This window comes from Cucumis melo, chromosome 5, assembly GCF_025177605.1.
Source record: "Cucumis melo cultivar AY chromosome 5, USDA_Cmelo_AY_1.0, whole genome shotgun sequence".
Lineage (NCBI taxonomy): Eukaryota > Viridiplantae > Streptophyta > Magnoliopsida > Cucurbitales > Cucurbitaceae > Cucumis > Cucumis melo.
In genome coordinates this window covers 22,822,448-22,839,518 of record NC_066861.1, presented here as the reverse complement: position 1 = coordinate 22,839,518, position 17,071 = coordinate 22,822,448, and the positions used below count along the sequence as shown (strand labels likewise).

The 17,071-nt window shown below is 33.5% G+C and overlaps 1 protein-coding gene across 8 annotated transcripts; it reads left to right on the top strand.

Moving 5' to 3' along the window:
• Nucleotides 1-575: 575 nt before the first annotated feature.
• Nucleotides 576-16,282, top strand: LOC127149514 (heat shock 70 kDa protein 16-like). 8 transcript variants are annotated; one of them, XR_007821191.1, is made up of 8 exons: nt 576-960; nt 5,359-5,571; nt 5,721-5,862; nt 5,937-6,038; nt 6,313-6,431; nt 6,542-6,664; nt 6,838-6,887; nt 14,341-16,282. XR_007821191.1 is itself a non-coding variant. In XM_051085277.1 (8 exons), exons 1-5 carry the CDS (start codon nt 823-825, stop codon nt 6,367-6,369), a joined length of 606 nt encoding a protein of 201 aa, XP_050941234.1. In that variant the 5' UTR covers nt 576-822; the 3' UTR covers nt 6,370-6,431; nt 6,542-6,664; nt 6,838-6,887; nt 15,383-16,282. The 8 variants fall into 8 exon arrangements, 2 of the variants coding, with proteins under 2 accessions (XP_050941234.1, XP_050941235.1); XR_007821192.1 differs by lacking the exon at nt 14,341-16,282 and adding an exon at nt 7,022-13,062 and having other exon boundaries at nt 5,783-5,862; XR_007821190.1 differs by lacking the exon at nt 14,341-16,282 and adding an exon at nt 8,081-13,062.
• Nucleotides 16,283-17,071: the final 789 nt, after the last annotated feature.

The window sequence follows — 17,071 nt, the reverse complement described above, 5'->3', positions numbered from 1 at the left end:
GTTTAGGTTATGTATTTGGTAAGGATTCTTTATTTATAAGTCTCATCATGCTTAGCTTAGATTGACTCCATTGCTTGGCCAGTGTTTCTTACTAACTACTCTAAAGAGTAAGTAACAAAGATATAACCAAACACGTGCAGAACAAGTGTGGTGTTTAGGCACTGAGAGGTTGTTCACCTTAAATATAAAATGGTCAAGCAATCTGTATCGCATCAAGAACATGTTGCATAGCTTAGATCTCCTAAGATACTGATACTTTCCTTCATTCTTCTTAAACCAATTAAACATTATTCCAACAATTATTTAATTAGCCATAATTTCTACAAAATAACTCAATTAACACCCAAAATAATTTCAACATGATTCAAATTAAACTTAAGCTAATTAAATTTAAAATTAACTTACTTTGGAGCGTTACACTTATATTTTAATTGATTTAAGCAATTTATTTCTATTATTATTAGATTAAATATTGATTTAAGCAATTTATTTCTATTATAATTATTTTATATTTTTTTAAATGTGAAGGAATATATATTTTCAATTTCTTCTAAAAAAATAATTTTTTGCTTCTTTTAACTTTCCCAGATTTTTCCTATTACTCGATTTCTAAAGAAATCCCGAACTCCCCCTCACCCAATATTCTCCCTTCTTCTACGATTTTCTCCGATCTTTCCGTCTTCGTTCGTCCAATCTTTCCGTCTTCTTCCCCGATTTTCTCACGCTCCGATCTTCGTTCGTCCGCCGCTCGCTCGTTCCGTCTCACGCTCCACGCCTTATGATGTACCGATATATAATTTCCCCGAAATCGTCGCCCAACCAATGGAATGTGAAACAGAAGACTCTCTTCCCTCCCTAGATTCCCCCCCCCGACGAAAACTTCTCTCTCTTTCTCTCATACATTTTTCCATCTCCGGAGCTGTTTCCTGCCGCCGTTACCTTCTGACTGGCTGTCCTCAGGTGGGTTTTCATGTTTCTCATCTCATGTTTCTCTATTGATTAGATCGAGCGACCATTACGTGAATTCTTTTTATCCGCATTTAGCAAATTTGATTTTTCGTGGCACTCAATGCAATGCAACTTCATTTCCTGCATCTATTAGGCACTTAACGAATCCCCCCTTTTCTTTTTGATGAATTTTGTTGTGGTTTGCTAGGGCTGTATGTGTGAAAGAATAGCATTCTAATTAATGACCATGAATCTGATAGTTTAATCAAGGACATACGTTTGTTAATTACATTTAAATTTTTTGTTTGACCGCTATATTACAATTGTTTGTTAATACCAAATTACTTGAAATTAACAATTTGGAGATTATTTGATGGTAGCACTACTTTGGATCTGTACGACTGTTTATGTATGTTGTTTGATCCTAGAGTCAAGTGTGTTTCTTTTACCTGATCTATCGTTTCTCTTCTTTTTGAATATTGTGGTGAATATCTGCCTCCAGCTCTGTAAGTGAAAGACAGGGGATTCCCCCGTAACTCTAGTTTATAGGCCACTGGACGGACCAATCCTTTCAAGGATTTTATAAGGTCCGAAATACTTAGAAAAAAGATTCTCATTCCTCTTCCTCCTTAAAGACAGTTGATGGTGTGGTCTTATCTTCAAAAAGACAGGATCCCCAACTTCATATTCCACATGTCACCTCTTTTGATCAGCATATTTTTTCATCTGATCTTGTGCAAGCCTTAAGTGTTCTCTTAGAGACAGTAGTACCATGTTTCTTTCTCTCAACTGTTCATCCAAGGTAGCATTAGATGTTACCTGATCACCATAATAAAGCAAAGATGGAGGTTTTCGCCCATAAACTACTTGAAAAGGCGTCATGCCTAAAGCCCTATGGAAAGTGGTATTATACCAATACTTGGCCCATGGTAACCACTTAATCCACTCCTTAGGCTTTTCACTGCAAAAGCATCGCAAATATACCTCAACTCCTCTATTCACCACTTCCATTTGACCGTTGGATTGAGGGTGATACGCAGAACTTCAATTCAATCTTGTTCCACAAAACATTTTCCTCCAAAAATTGCTAAGAAACACCTTATCTCTATCCGATACAATGGATGTGGGAAATCCATGAAGTCGAACTACCTCCTTGACAAACAATTCAGCTACTGATTTTGCAAAATATGGATGTTTTAATGACAGGAAATGGCCATATTTACTCAGTCGATCTACTACTACAAATTTAACCTCGAAACCAGTCGCCTTAGGTAGACCATCCACAAAGTCCATGGATATGTCACTCCAAACTTGTGTAGGAATCTCCAATGGCAGCAATAATCCTACTGGAGACGGGCACAGAGGCCTATTCTGTTGACATTACCAAGCATTCAGCACAGTATCTTTTTATAATAGATTTCATCAATGATTGGAAGGTAGCCGGAGCATTAGTTAGCCCAAAGGGCATTACTAGAAACTCATAATGGCCTTCATGTGTCCGGAAAGCAGTCTTTTCCACATCTTCATCTGCCATTCTGATCTAATGATAGCCAGTCTTCAGATCAATCTTAGTAAATAACGATGTTCCTCCCAATTCATCAAATAATTCTTCCACTACAGGGATTGGAAATTTATCTGGAACCGTGACATTGTTCAGGGCTCGGTAATCTACACAAAACCGGTCTTATGACTCTCGAGCCTAACATCTCCCCAACCAGTTTTTTCATTTCTTCCTTTTGATGGTATGCATAACGGTATGGCCTGACATTTACAGGGTTAGTACCCTTTTTAAGGTGTATATGATGTTCTATACTCTTTCTGGGCGGAAGTTTCTTTGGCCACTCAAAGACATCATTGTACTGATTCAACATAGGAGCAATTCTTTCCTCTGTTTCTTTAGATTCTGTTGTTTCTTCGGCAGTTAGTCCATTCAGTTCAATCAACTCAAGTGATCTACATTCAATCAAATAACCATGATCTTGATCCTCCCAAGTCTTCAACAAATTTTTCAGACTTACTCTTGCCTTAGTAAGGCTCGAATCACCTTTGGTACAAATTTGTTTTCCATGATCATAGAAGGTTAATATGAAATTCTTCCAGTCTACCATTGTCACCCCTAGCGAATAAAGCCATTGCATACCAAGGATGATGTCTACCCCTCCAAGTTCTAGCAGTAGAAAATCCTCTTTTACTTCCCACTCATTCAATTTTACCTCCAAAGACTCACATACTCCCTTTCCTTTGATAGCCGTGCCTGAACCAAGTATTACACCATAATGAGCAGTCTCTTTAATTGGTAATTGTAAAGACTTTACCAATTTTTCAGGCACAAAATTATGTGTGGCACCACAGTCAATCAAGATTACAACCTCCCGGATCATTCACACCAACCACAGAGTTGATCGATAATTCCACACAGGCTGTAGTGTTATTTTTCACCTCTACCATCCTCAATTCTATACTCTCAGCTTCAACTTCTTCAACAATTTCAAGTTCTTCATTGTTACTATTGATCACAAACATTCTGAGTTTCCTTTGCTCTTTCATTTTGCACTCATGATCAGCCGAATATTTCTCATTACACCTGAAACAGAGTCCTTTTTCTCTTCTTAATTGATATTCTACATCAGGTAATCGCTTAGAAGTTCCTTCCTTGCGCACTTCTCCTGTATTTGGACTCCTTAGTGTAATGGTTCTTATTGGAAACGAAGTGTTTCCTTTGTTATCGTTGATGGATTGATTAGTTGTAGACTTCGCATTTGCTGCAGCTTGCGGAGGATATTTCTTGCCAGCGAATCCATTCAAATTTGCTTCGCCTTTAATAATCTCTCTGTTTTTCACCAACTGAGCGATCAACGTCATTTCGGCTAAACCTTTCGGTCTACAAAAAGTCGCTTCTGCTTGTCTCCATGGTAATATTCAAGTACAAAAGTTTCTTCTACGACTCTTTCTGGTAAATCCGACAAAGGAGCTACCAGCTTATCGAACAAATTCCTATATTCTTCTACTGTAGTTTCCTGCTGGATTCTCAAGAATCGGCCACAAATGGACCCCTCTCTAGTAGATCTAAATCTTACTAGTAGTCTCTTTTTCAAATTGGACTAGCTCACAAATTTCTCCCTCTCCTCTTGCGAGCGATACCAATTAAATGTAGGTCCATCAAAACTAATCGTAGAAACTAACATTGTCTGAGAGTCATATAGCTTATGTATTTGAAAATACCTTTCCGCGTAGAAAAGCCTGGAATCGAGATCGTCGCCGGTGAAGACCGACATTTCTACTTTCTTGAACTTACTTCGATCTCCTGAAATTTTGTCTGTATCGGCCTTTCTCTCTGTGCTGGTTTCTCTGATTTCTCGACTAGAAGTTGCTTCATTCTCTTTCGCATTTGCTTCCATGTACGACAATATGGCCTACTGTTGCTTCTTCAATTCCATACTCTTTGTAAGTTCGATCAACGTTGCTTCGATTACCGACATCTTACTCAACTCCTTAATTCCATCTTCTCTTCGATTCTTGTCTACACCATCGTCACTTCTCCTTTTCGGATCGATCTTTCTCTGATACCAATATGGTAGATACTGAACTATTCGAAAATAATTTCTGAATTGTATTGATAGAATGAAATCGATTACAATATAGATTGAATTGAGTGAAACTCAATTCAATTACAAGAAATCTCTTGTCTTCTCCTCTCAGGAAGAACAAGCCCACTAAACTCTCAAAACTTCACGAGAAACATTTCCTGCCCAAACACTCTATTTATACTAGCTAACACCGACCTCCCTCTAACATAACAGACTTCTAACAAACTTACTATTAAAAGTCTTTTATTACAATATTGCCACTCCCACCACACCTTATTTCTTCTGCTATACTGGAATACTGGAATATTATTGGAGGTCTATCAAATACTCAAGTCTCTATTGTATCGTTTGATACCCAGATTTCTCAAATACACTTCCCTTGGGGTTTTATAACTTGCATTAGCTAGGCATTTAATGGGGAGTTAAGAAAAGATTATATTCCTAGCATGAACTTGAATCTTTAATGCCAATGACTGGATCTGGATAAAACACAAAACTCTCATGGTTCTGCTTGTTTTCCTTTTCTTCTTCTAGCTTCTTTTTGGTTCTTGGGTGTAATGTACTTGGACAAAGCAGGGTTCTTGGATCCTACTCCTTTTACCAACATTGACCTTAATAAATTTGTTGACCCGAAGAGAAACCGTTCGATTATTTTTCTTTAGAAATGGGTGCAATGTGATATTTCATGTTATTGTATAACATGATTTAGGCGATTTTGCAACTTGTAATTATGTGTTTTCTTCATCTACTTAATTGACATGTTCCTTCTTCTGGGCTTGTTAGTTGCATGGATGCTAAATGGTATATGGTTGATGGAACACAGGTGCAAGATTCATTTCCATTCTCAATTGGCTTCTCATCAGATGCAGGCCTAATTTGCTTAGGAATAAATAACGTACTAATTCCCAAAGGCCAGCACATTCCAAGTACTAAAATTCTATCATTCCAGCGCAATAGTTTATTCCACTTGGAAGCAGTCTATAGTAACCCGGATGAACTACCTCCTGGCATGTCTTCAAAAATTGGTTGCTTTACAGTATGTTCACTTTTAATCTTTTTTATTTATTATTGTTATCATTGAAGTAGTTCTTGTCGAGTCGGAAGGCTTTTCAACTGCTGCAGTGTTCAGAAACTACTCGAGAGAGTGTGTTAACCTGTTTCTGTTTCTTTTTTAATTTTTCTTAGGTTGGATTGGAATTGATTGTTAAATGTTAAGTCATTTGAGATGTAGATTTTTCCTTTCCAAGGCTCAAACAACTCGAATTCAAGGGTTAAAGTCAGAGTTCAATTAACTATGAATGGCATCACTACTGTTGAATCAGCTACAGTAAGTAATATTTCCGTCAGACTTCCCACTGTTTACTAGAAATTTCTAAGTATTTATATGAACTATGAATTTAGATTATAGAGGATACTATAGATCAACAAATTCCTAGGAGAGATGCTACTCACTCGAACACAGAGAAGATGGAGACCGAGTTTGTTGATTCTTCCCATTCAGAGGTATTGAAGAGATTCCTTTCAGTACTCAAAAAGCTTTATATGCATCAGAAATATGGATTTGCTGTTGATTCTATATTTTGGAAATGCCTATACTCTCTCTCCCCCCTCCCTCCCTACCTCTCTCTCTCGGGAGACATGCCAATACTATCTTAGATCATATTATGTTTCTTATCTTCCAACTTTTCTTTCCCTGGAAATTTGTCTCTCATCTCTTTCAGTGTACTTCACAAAAAATTGGTGTCTTTAAATAAATTGATTTATTGCATTTGTCCAGTCTAATGTTTCAAGAAAAGCTAGGGGCACAAGGAGGATTGACATACCAGTTATATGATACAATGTTGTTATTTCAATTGCTACCACGCACCAACTTTTAGATCAAATGAGACAGAGAAGGTTATTTCTATTTTTGTTGTATGATACAATGTTGTATAACATTTTCTGAACCAGAAGTTTTCCATTTCAATCTCTTCTCTTTGCTTATTCTATTCTTCCACTTTTCTTAGTTGGTGGATCCTATAATTAACCGATACGAAAGAAGCTAGAGCACAAACTAAACACGTCAGTTAAAGCGTATTTCTGACTATAGAGACTTTGGGGATTCAATTTCACGTCAAGTTCGAGCATTGGTAAATGACTAATAACCTTTTGTATTACATTCTTTGAAGATTTTCCGTGATGTTTTTGTTTTAATGTTTTTGATTCGATACTAGACTTGGAAATTAGTCCTCAATCAACTAATTAGTCCTTATTTCTGTATGTCACTACTTTAAGTAGGTAACAGTTTAATATTCTTTTGTAGGTCGTTCAAACTTATCGAAGAAGAAAATACCAATCTGGAAGGTCGTGAAGGTATGAGAATATCTCTGTTAGTATAATCATTATTTTTAAATGATTCTTTTTTTTGGGGGGGGGGGGGGGGATGAGGAGGATGTACCTCAAAGTTGGTTATCTTTCCGGTACTAAATTTCTTTCTATCCTCACAGGTCTACCTCATTGATTTACGAAAAATAGACGCAAACTACAAGTATATCAAAACAGACTAATGCTTAAACTACAATCAAACTAAACTAAAGAAAACAAAAGCATTTACTATTCAAAGCATTCGAATTAGCTAAAAGATCAAATAAGGCACGAGTGAAAAAAAATTAATTACCAACATTGATCTCAATCGAAAACCAACATGCATCACATTCTGAAGATATTGTGCTTCACATAACACTCCAAATAGCTATCCCAGAAAAGAAACATAATATTATAAAGCCTTCAAAACAAGCTCTTTTGGCAACTGTTTGAAGGCACATATATTAGGAAACTTTCTTAACTACCAGTTCCATTTCAAATTATAGAAAGGTGGTAGTCTCATATAAATATCCCACTTCCTTTTAAATCACCCATTAAAAAGTTTAATCATTAAAAAGTTTGTTTATGGTTGAACAAGAAAAACCATGAGGGTTAAATTAAAACAACCGAATATAATTAAAAAGGCAACCTACAAATTCATTCACATAAATGTGGCCAAAATAAGAAAGAGGATTTGGGTCATACCACTCCTACAAATATTGAGAAGGCATAAATGTAACCAATTCCACGTGGATCTCCACGTCGCATGCACTGCACATATGCAAATTTAAAAAAAAAAAAAATTTAGAAAAGATACTGACCATCTCCACTAGGTGGACACCCCCTTAGCACCTTCATCATTCACACTTCATTAATATATGAGACGAAAACAAGAGAAGTAAGGAAGAGGACCAACAACAACAACAGTTGGAGGGCTAGAGGTAAGACCAAGCGATACAAGAAACTAAAAAGCATTAAGATTGAGAGCAATAGAAGTAGCACTATAATTTGAAAATAGCGATGATCTACTGGCCTAAAAACCCGAAAGAGCGTAAATATCCACCCAAAGATTGATTGTAGAGCTGTCCTTTTCATTGAAAATACAATTGTTTCTCTCCAACCAAATATCCCATAGCACAGTCGAGATGGTATTGAATTTGATGATACCCTTTTTGTTTTTTTGATTCATATCGCACATTCAGAGCACATAGTGGAGACACTGTGGTGCTGCACTTTGCATAATAGGAGACTTTCAACCTTTGCCCAAAACACTTGTGGAATACGACAGCTAATGAAAATATGGTCAAGGTCGTCGGAGCTGTTTTGGCATAGGATACACTAGTTTGGATTCTGATGAAGACTTGAGATTTTTCTTTGAAGAACCTCAACAGTGTTTAAGCATTTGTGAATAAGAGATCAAATGAAAAATCTACATTTTTGGGACCTTTTGATTTTCAGAGCTGGTTGAAAATGCCATTGCTATAATTTGAAAGAGGGTCTTGATCAATGTTGATAATATATCTTTTAATAGAAGCAATAGAGAAGCTGCCATTTGAGTTTAATTTCCAGATGGGAGTATCTTTGCCTCTCTCTTCATTTGGGCGAGTGAATGTTTAATTTCCTCCCATTGTTGAGGTTCAATGCTGCCCAAGGGTCTCCTAAGAAGAAAATCCCAATCAAAGGAAACAGAGTTCCAAGCATCTTTTATTGAGCCATCCAGAATAGTGGAGAGAGCAAATAATCTTGGATATTTCAAAGATAAAAGGGCCATCGATATTCCAGTTGCCTTTCCAAAAAGTGGGACTTCCCCATTGTTAACTTGCCATTTAATATGAGAATTGAACTAATCAATATCTTTTACAATATTCCTCCAAGAGTTTCAAAGAACTATGTTTTGCAATCGTAAGAATTTCATGAATAGCAGATTGTGTATATTTTGCAAGCATAACTCTTTTCCAGAGGGGGACTATTTTTAGAATCTCCGTAGCCATTTACAGAGAAAGAAATTTGTGTCCACCAATTTATGAATACCTAAACCTCCATTTTCTTTTGGAGTAGTAATTTTTGACCATCTCAGGAGATGCGTGAGCTTGTCCTCGCTACGATTTTTCCAAAGAAAATTAAGCCACAATTTCTCAATTGATATACAAATGTCAATGGGGGCTTTGAAAACAGACAACTTATATGTAGGAAGGCTGATTAGAGTTGAGTGAAAAAGAGTTCAACTTCCCTCCCTTGGAAAGATAAGAGTATTTCCAACTATTCAACTTTTTGTGGATTTTCTCAGTAATATTATCCTAGAAATGAGCAGAGGATGATTTGCCACCCAATGGAACACCAAGATAATTGATGGACAGGTACTTTTTTTGGATCCCCCAACTATTTGCTATCTCATCAACTCTATTAGAATCCACATTTATAGGTGATAAGGATGATTTTGAAAGATTAATATTGAGCCCCGAAGCTTCTTCAATGAGGAAAATAGCATTCTTAAGGTTGGATATATAATCTTCATTATCTTCCACAAATATGAGGATATCATCAGCAAATAAAATATGTGTGAGATTACATCCATCATTGATGAAAACACCCTTGATTTTATCCTGCCTTTGCAAGTGTAATAAAATTCTACTAAAATAATCCATGACAAGGACATATAAATGAGGAAAGAGGTCACCTTGACGAATAGTACTTTTTGAAGGTTTGATTCTCCCTCTAGGTCTTCCATTAATAAGGACATAGTAGTGCACATTGCTAAGACATGACTGCATCTAAGATCTCCACTGATTGGAACAATTTTTCTTCAATAGAAAGTAGTCGATGAAACCCCATTGAATTTTGTTAAAATCCTTTTCAATATCAAGCTTTATAACATAACCTTTCACGTTTTTCATTTTCCAATAATCAATGGCATCATGTGCAATGAGAATAGCATCCGTGTTTGTCTTTCTTGATGAAAGCTATTTGATAACCAGAGATGGAATGAGGGAGAGTTTCTTCTAGTCTGTTTGCCATAATTTTTAGCCATAAGCTTATAGAGAGCAACAGTGAGGCTAATAGGCTAATAGGTAATTCCCACGTTTGCAACATTTATTTTTTTGAGCAATATAAGTCTCATTAACACCACCAATTGATAATCCGTAAATAGTTAGAGATAGGAGACCATTTCAAGTTGTTAATCAGCCAAGCCACCTATTTGTTTTCAGAGTAGATATTAGAGAAACGATTAACAGACACTTTCTCAATGGAATTGTTTGTGTTACAAATTTCACCGAAATTATTATGTATGCTAGAAATGGAGCTTCTTCTTTTCCTAGCATTACGTATTTTATGAAAAAAGGGCGTATTCTCATCACCATCAACAAGCCATAAGATTTTGCATCTTTGGGCCCAGATCTGAGCTTCTTTGTGGAATTGATTACTAAGATTAGATTTGAGAGCAAGCCGACGAGAGCTATTCACATCCTTTTAGTTATTTTCCTTTTCAAGCTTATCAATATCATCAATTTCTTTGATCCATTTCTTCTTTTCAGCCTCAGAGTTGGAGTTCTTGTTTTAAGCCCAATTTCGAATTTGAGTGTTGAGCTGCTTGAATCTTAGGAACATAATTGACAACATGTTTTTTGGAGTAATATTAAAATATTAAAAATGGTTTTTGTCAATTTCAAAAATGTTTTTAATAATTCAAAATCAATTTAAATGGTGTGAAAGATGCATTCATTCAAAAGTGAAAATAAACCTACCTATTGAGATGTTAATTACAAAAGAGAAAAAAAAAAAAAAACAAAAACAAAAATGGGAATTAACCAACCTCTAGAAGTTTATTCAAAATGACAGGTCCCACAAATTGAGAATCTACAAGTCCCAACTTATTAGTCAAATAGGAGTAGTAATATAATAAAATATATTAATAACGCTAAATATAAAGCAAAAAATTTCTTAAGTATTTGCCATTCCCAATTTTTTTTTTCTAAATGTTCTATTTATTTATATGTTGAGGGATAAGATTGTGTATTACCTTCCAAAGAATGAACGTTAACCATAAAGACATAAAGAATGAGGTACAAATTAAAACTAGTTGTATTTTGTAGTATATATATGCTAAATAAAACTATAGAAAACATTCAATAATTCATTTAAGATACACACAATTCACTTCCAGCTGCTAAAATTTCAAAGAAGTTTCATTATGATAACATGACCCTATCAATTAGCTAGATTAAATTTGGAGGATAATTTCATTGCTAAATTTATCATACCCCAAAGAATGAATGTTACAATGGTCTAATCTAAATTCACTATTTTTTCATAAATAGCCTAATGTGCTAAGATTTTTAAAAAATGTCGTGCTCAATTGTCTCATAAACCCATAATAATTATGATGGTTTAAAAAAATGAAAAATATATTTTTGAGAAAAATATAGAATCACATCTAAAATAAATATTTTTTTATCAACAATTTATTTTCAAATGGACGACCAAGCTTGAGGGTTTACATATACTGAATATAGCACAATCTATATTGAAGAAAAGTTATAAGATTGGAAATTATGGAATTAAAAAAAGTTTCAAGATGGGAAATTATGTAATTAAAAAAATTTATAGCGAATATAACAGTATATATTGAAAAAAAGTTACAAGGTAAGAAACTATATAATTAAAAAAGTTATCACGAATACACCACATAACATCTTACTAAAAAGTAGTTAAATATACTATAAAAAGCTAATTACATACAAAAATATTGAAAAAAATAATATATACTTAAAAAACTCATTGCATATAATGATACATTACTGTGTATATAATACAGTATATATCGAAACAAATACATTATAGTAAAGAGTTAGAATTTTGAAAATTAATTAGGGTAGATGTAGTATATGATAATGAGATATATATGAAAATCAGCATAGTGAAGGCTATACCTCTAAATCTTTCCTAATTAATAATTGAGAATCCAAGTTTATAAGCAACCTCTACTTTAATAATTGAGAATCGAAGTTTATAAGCAACCGCTACTTAAAAGCCTATTATTCCTTCAATTCTATATGCTACTGCATTCCTCTTTCATTCCTAATGTTCAGATTCTTGACTAAAATCCTTGATTTTGAGGGAGATTTTGTGTTAATTAAGTTGTTGATGTAATCAAATTTCACCGTAACTCATCATCTAAAATTTTGGGTCACAATTTGTAATTTAACATAGTATCAAAACTACATTTGTTAGTAGTTGGACAAGACCGGTAAAAAAGAACCCGAGGGTTAAATTGAAGACTTCCCAAGTGCGTCAAGTTGTGTTCAAAGATAAAGTGGGTTGAAGTCATGAACTACGACCAATATGACCATTCTATTGTTGAGTACTCGTGAGCCTAAACTCGAGGTTATTATTACAAAACAAACATATTCCTAAAATAATTGCACGTTTCTTTTAAATTAAGAGAAGAAGAAAAAGATGCCATAAAAAAGACTAGAAAAAGTATAAGTAATATATAAGAAACTAAAAGCTTCTTCGAACGAAAACTAAAGCTGCTGTTGTTGTTGTTGAGTGGGAGAGGTAAACAAACACATCGATTGAATGATGTTTCAGTTGGTCCCATATATCCAATTTCCATACATCATTCTTTGTCAACGGTCTTTTGTATCCTATCTTCATTATGTGATTCATCCATGCGAAAGTCATTTTTAGTAAATTAATGGGAGCCACAATTAAAGGAACAAACATTAAATTCATTACTTTTGATTAGGGAGATAAGCGGACGCAAACTGCTAATCACATGATCTGCCATAGGATAAGTGTTTGGGTTACCAATTTTAAGTGGGTCGATATATATCACTCACTCTATATTTGGGCTCCAATTATATATATTTTTTTTGGTATTTTCAACTATTATAACCTACAATTAAATGTAGTTTTACCAATTCAAATTTCGGTTACAATGTTTATTCTTTCCTACTAGTCCTCTATTTATCTCTTTCTTACATAGTTTTACTATTTTCTGCCCACACAATAAAATAGCCTACACTCGAAACATGGACTATATTATAACTCACAAGCTACAATATTTATTAGTTATAACAACCAACTCAATGCCCCAAATACCTCCTTAATCTATTTTTTTCATTTATTAAACTCACCGTGTTTGTATACATCGGTTATTTCAATACAATGCATATTTGTTCCATATTCAAAATTCCATTTTTATTTCTTTTATTTTTGTTATTATATCTTTATAAATTTATTGTTTTCAAAGGTACAATTCGAGCTGCATTATTTTTCTAGTTTTTAGTCTTTGTAAATATGTGCATATTAGTTTGTTAATATATATATATATATATATATATATATATATATATATTGTATGTACTACAATCTTTATCTGTTGTCTTCATGTCTTGGTGGAAAAAAAAAAAGAAAAGAAAAAACATAAAATATCGATCTTTATCGTTAAAGGTAATAATATCACAGGATGTTGTGAAATTGATACTGACTTGAATATAAGTTTGCTTGTCGCTCAGGACATAGATGTTCTCCTTGGACAAGTTCTTCATTTTCTCAAGTATCCACGAATTCATAAGTAATCACATCTGTACCTCCATTATAGAGAACATCCAAACTAGAAAAATATGCAAGTAAGAGAACACCAAATAAAGTCTGCATACGGTTAATAAAATCCCTTGTAAGAGCTAGCTAACAATGTGGTGGAACAAGATAAAATCTAACAATATAACAATTGAGGTGGAACAAGATAAAATCTAACAATATAACAATATGTACTCTAAAAGCCTTGTCACATTTGTATGTGGGGTTGCCTGATCGGCTGTACCACACTCAACCTCTTTCTTTCTTTCCTAAATTTGAGTAATATAAGACAAACATGCTTGGTAGAAGACTTCAATGATGTACAAACATAGAATATATCTGAAAAAGACAAACACACCAATGGTCAGTTCTTATTGAGTCTTTGAATATGAAACTTATTTCACATCTGTCTAATACATATAACACTCGGTTCAATTTCTAATTAATATAGTTATTTTATTTTATTTTCTTTTAATTAGGATGCCATCAAAATTTAAAGAGGTGGAATGCGTAACTAATAAAAGTGAAACCAAATTTGAAGCTTTTGGTGGCCATTTGTTTTCTTTTCCTCTCTTTAATTATCTCTTCATTCTTGACAGTGGCCAATGATACATTACTTATTGCCTTTTTGAGTTATGATTTCAATTTTGATTATGTTCAATTGCTTGAGAATTCTGGATTTCACATCAAGACTTGGCTATTACATCTTCAAAATTGAAATTGTGCATAAAGAATGAAGTTTGTTATGAACTTATACTCAAGTTGTGAACTCCAATCATAAAAATGAAAAACAAAAATTATATGGATATAGATTCACACCCAAATTCATTACAAGCTACTGCCTTTTTATATGGTAGTTGTTTTATCTTCTATGACAGAGGATTGGCTAGGCAACCTAAGTGGGGTCACTTGAGAGATGTTCATAAAGCTATAAAGATGTGCGAAAAAGCATTAGTGAGTACAAATCCTGTAGTTACTTCTCTTGGTCAAAATTAGGAGGTTAGTTCTTCCAATCAAACACTTTCAAACAAGAAATACTTCTCATTGATATAATAATAAAAACGATACAAACTTTAAAAGGGACAGAAGGACAAAAATACAAACAAACCAAATACAACCATAGATCATATTAGCTAGGATGGACACACCTTTGAAAACAAACAGACGTCAAACAATAATTATTTGGAGTCAAGATAGGTTAGGCCACTGATCACAGTTGTGATGACTTTATACAAAGAAAGCCAAATCATATGGAGGAAGAAAATGGCATATTGTAGCTCCACCCGGTTTCACCTTCAGATATTTGAAAGCAAAATGTTTTGGATCCCAACCGGAGGTGTCGTTATGGCAAACTGCCAAAACATTGGCCCTCTTTCCATCCTTATCAATAAAACCAACCTCATAGACTCGCGTTCCCCGATTTGAATGGCAATAAAACACGGCATATGGGTATGTTTCCTTATGGCAAAGAAGGTTGTTTACCTTCGACTTCTCCACCACCGTTGAAACTTGTGAATACGTTGGGTTCATTCCGTCCTCCACTGTAGCTGACATTACCTTAACTTCCTTCCCCATCTTCATGATCACCACATCCACCATGCTCTCTAATGACGTTGCACAATACCTTTCTTCCCCCTTGATAGGAGGAACTTCACAATCCATAATTGTGTTTTCTATCAATTTTGCTTCGTCGGTATTGGGTTTTATTGAGAATCTGGCAAGGATGTCTAATAGTTTGTTCGAAGAAAAGGGATATTTGTTTGCAGCCACTCGCACCAAGAAAGGGGAATTTTTTGATGAAATATTTAGAAAATACAAGTTATATGTTGAACCAATAGATAACATATTGTCTAAGAAGAAGATGCTTGAAACATTACTGTTTTGTGAATGAGGATGATCGACATACGCATATTTTTGACCAGCATTTTCCTCAATATAAAGAGATGGGCTTCCGTTGTGACTCTTCGGGGAGAAAAAGAAATCTGCAAGGCATGGTTACCCATCAAATCAATATTACTTATTAAAACATTTTTTTTTAGAAAAAAATGCACCTGGTTGAAGAAGAGCAAGAATTGCTTTTGGCAGTGGAGTGGTAGGAAGCATAGACTCCCAATATAATTTTGGAGAGATAGTAGTGAGGGCCAAACTATGCCCAATACCAATAATAGTGATCTATAGTTCAAAAAAAAAAAAAAAAACAACAGTGAGATTGAGGTTATAATGAAACGAAGAAGAAGAAAATTATTGTGTATTGTTGATTACCAATAGAAACAGGATGTTGAAAGACTCCATTGCTTGAATGATGATGGAAATTGCTTGGATGATAACGAAAACACTTGAGAATGAGATTGTTTGAAAGTGGTGAAAGATAAGAGTGAGATTGTTTGAAAGTGATGAAAGATAAGAGTAAGGATGATCATATTTATAGTAGCCAAGAGAGAGAAAGGTAAAGATGCCTTACCAAGTGAATCCATCAATATGTTTGATCATTTCTACCATTTATTAGTTAGTGTAAGTTTTATCTTTTTATAAAAATTAACACAAAATGTTTATATATTTGCAATTTATATAAAAATGGGTACATAATCAAATGTTGTTTGTACTACTTATGAACCAAAAAAGATCTAAATCGAAGCATATTTTTCGTTTTTCTTGTCAAAATTATATTATTATAGGACAGTACATACATTTATTTTATGCATGTAGGTATGTAGGTAGGTAAGTAGGTACGTATGTACGTGCATATGTATGTGAATATTACATGAATTGAGTGTACAATTGAGTTTACAATAGAAATATGTCTTACCAAATAAATGGATGAATCAATCTTCTTTTTTTCTTTTTATAAATATTAGAAACAATAGATTTATATATTTGCAATATTTCGTAAAAATATGTATAAAGAAAGATTCAAATCGAATTTTCCTTTTTGTTTTGAACGTTAATATTATTATAGAGCAATATTTACAAATTTTATAATTTTAAAATGTTGCTTTATTTATATTTTTTATTTAAATTTTGTTTAAATATTTAAATATTTTAGCCGCTAGAATTTAAATAGTTTTTCAGTATCAAATTAGTAGTAATCCTTATCACCTTTATTTATACCCTTAATTTACTAGGGTGTTGAGAGAGTTATTATAGTTCACTCAACTCTTTTCAACCTAAAGCCATAACACCCTTAATTTTAATTATATAAAAAAAAACAAAATTCAAATGGCTACGGACTAAAATCTAAATAAATAAAATAAAGGATAATAAGAGATATAACAATGTTTTTAGGGGTTATTTTGAAAAAATGGTAAAACCATTTAGTATTTTTTGCAATATGCACGTGTGACGTGCATGTTATTTTGTAAAATACCAAAATACCTACATTTGATGACTGTAATTATTTCAATACTTGCGTTCTTATTAGAGTGTCTCAAATGTAATTAATTTGTGTAATTAATTTTGACGTGTAGAGGTATAGCAACCAACCTTTCTAATATATGTTTTAGGAATTTAACAACTTTATTTAATTATTTTAATTCTAAAATAACCATATTATTATATTTTTTGGTTGAATCTCTAACTTTTTTTTATTATTTCAATACGATGTTATGTCCAAT

Excerpts from the sequence above, each read along its gene's own strand:
- LOC127149514 (XM_051085277.1), top strand. The coding sequence starts at position 823 with ATGGAATGTGAAACAGAAGACTCTCTTCCCTCCCTAGATTCCCCCCCC. Across the intron at positions 5,572-5,766 it reads CAAAAATTGGTTGCTTTACA|ATTTTTCCTTTCCAAGGCTC; the intron begins GTATGTTCACTT and ends TTTGAGATGTAG. Across the intron at positions 5,863-5,936 it reads CTACTGTTGAATCAGCTACA|ATTATAGAGGATACTATAGA; the intron begins GTAAGTAATATT and ends CTATGAATTTAG.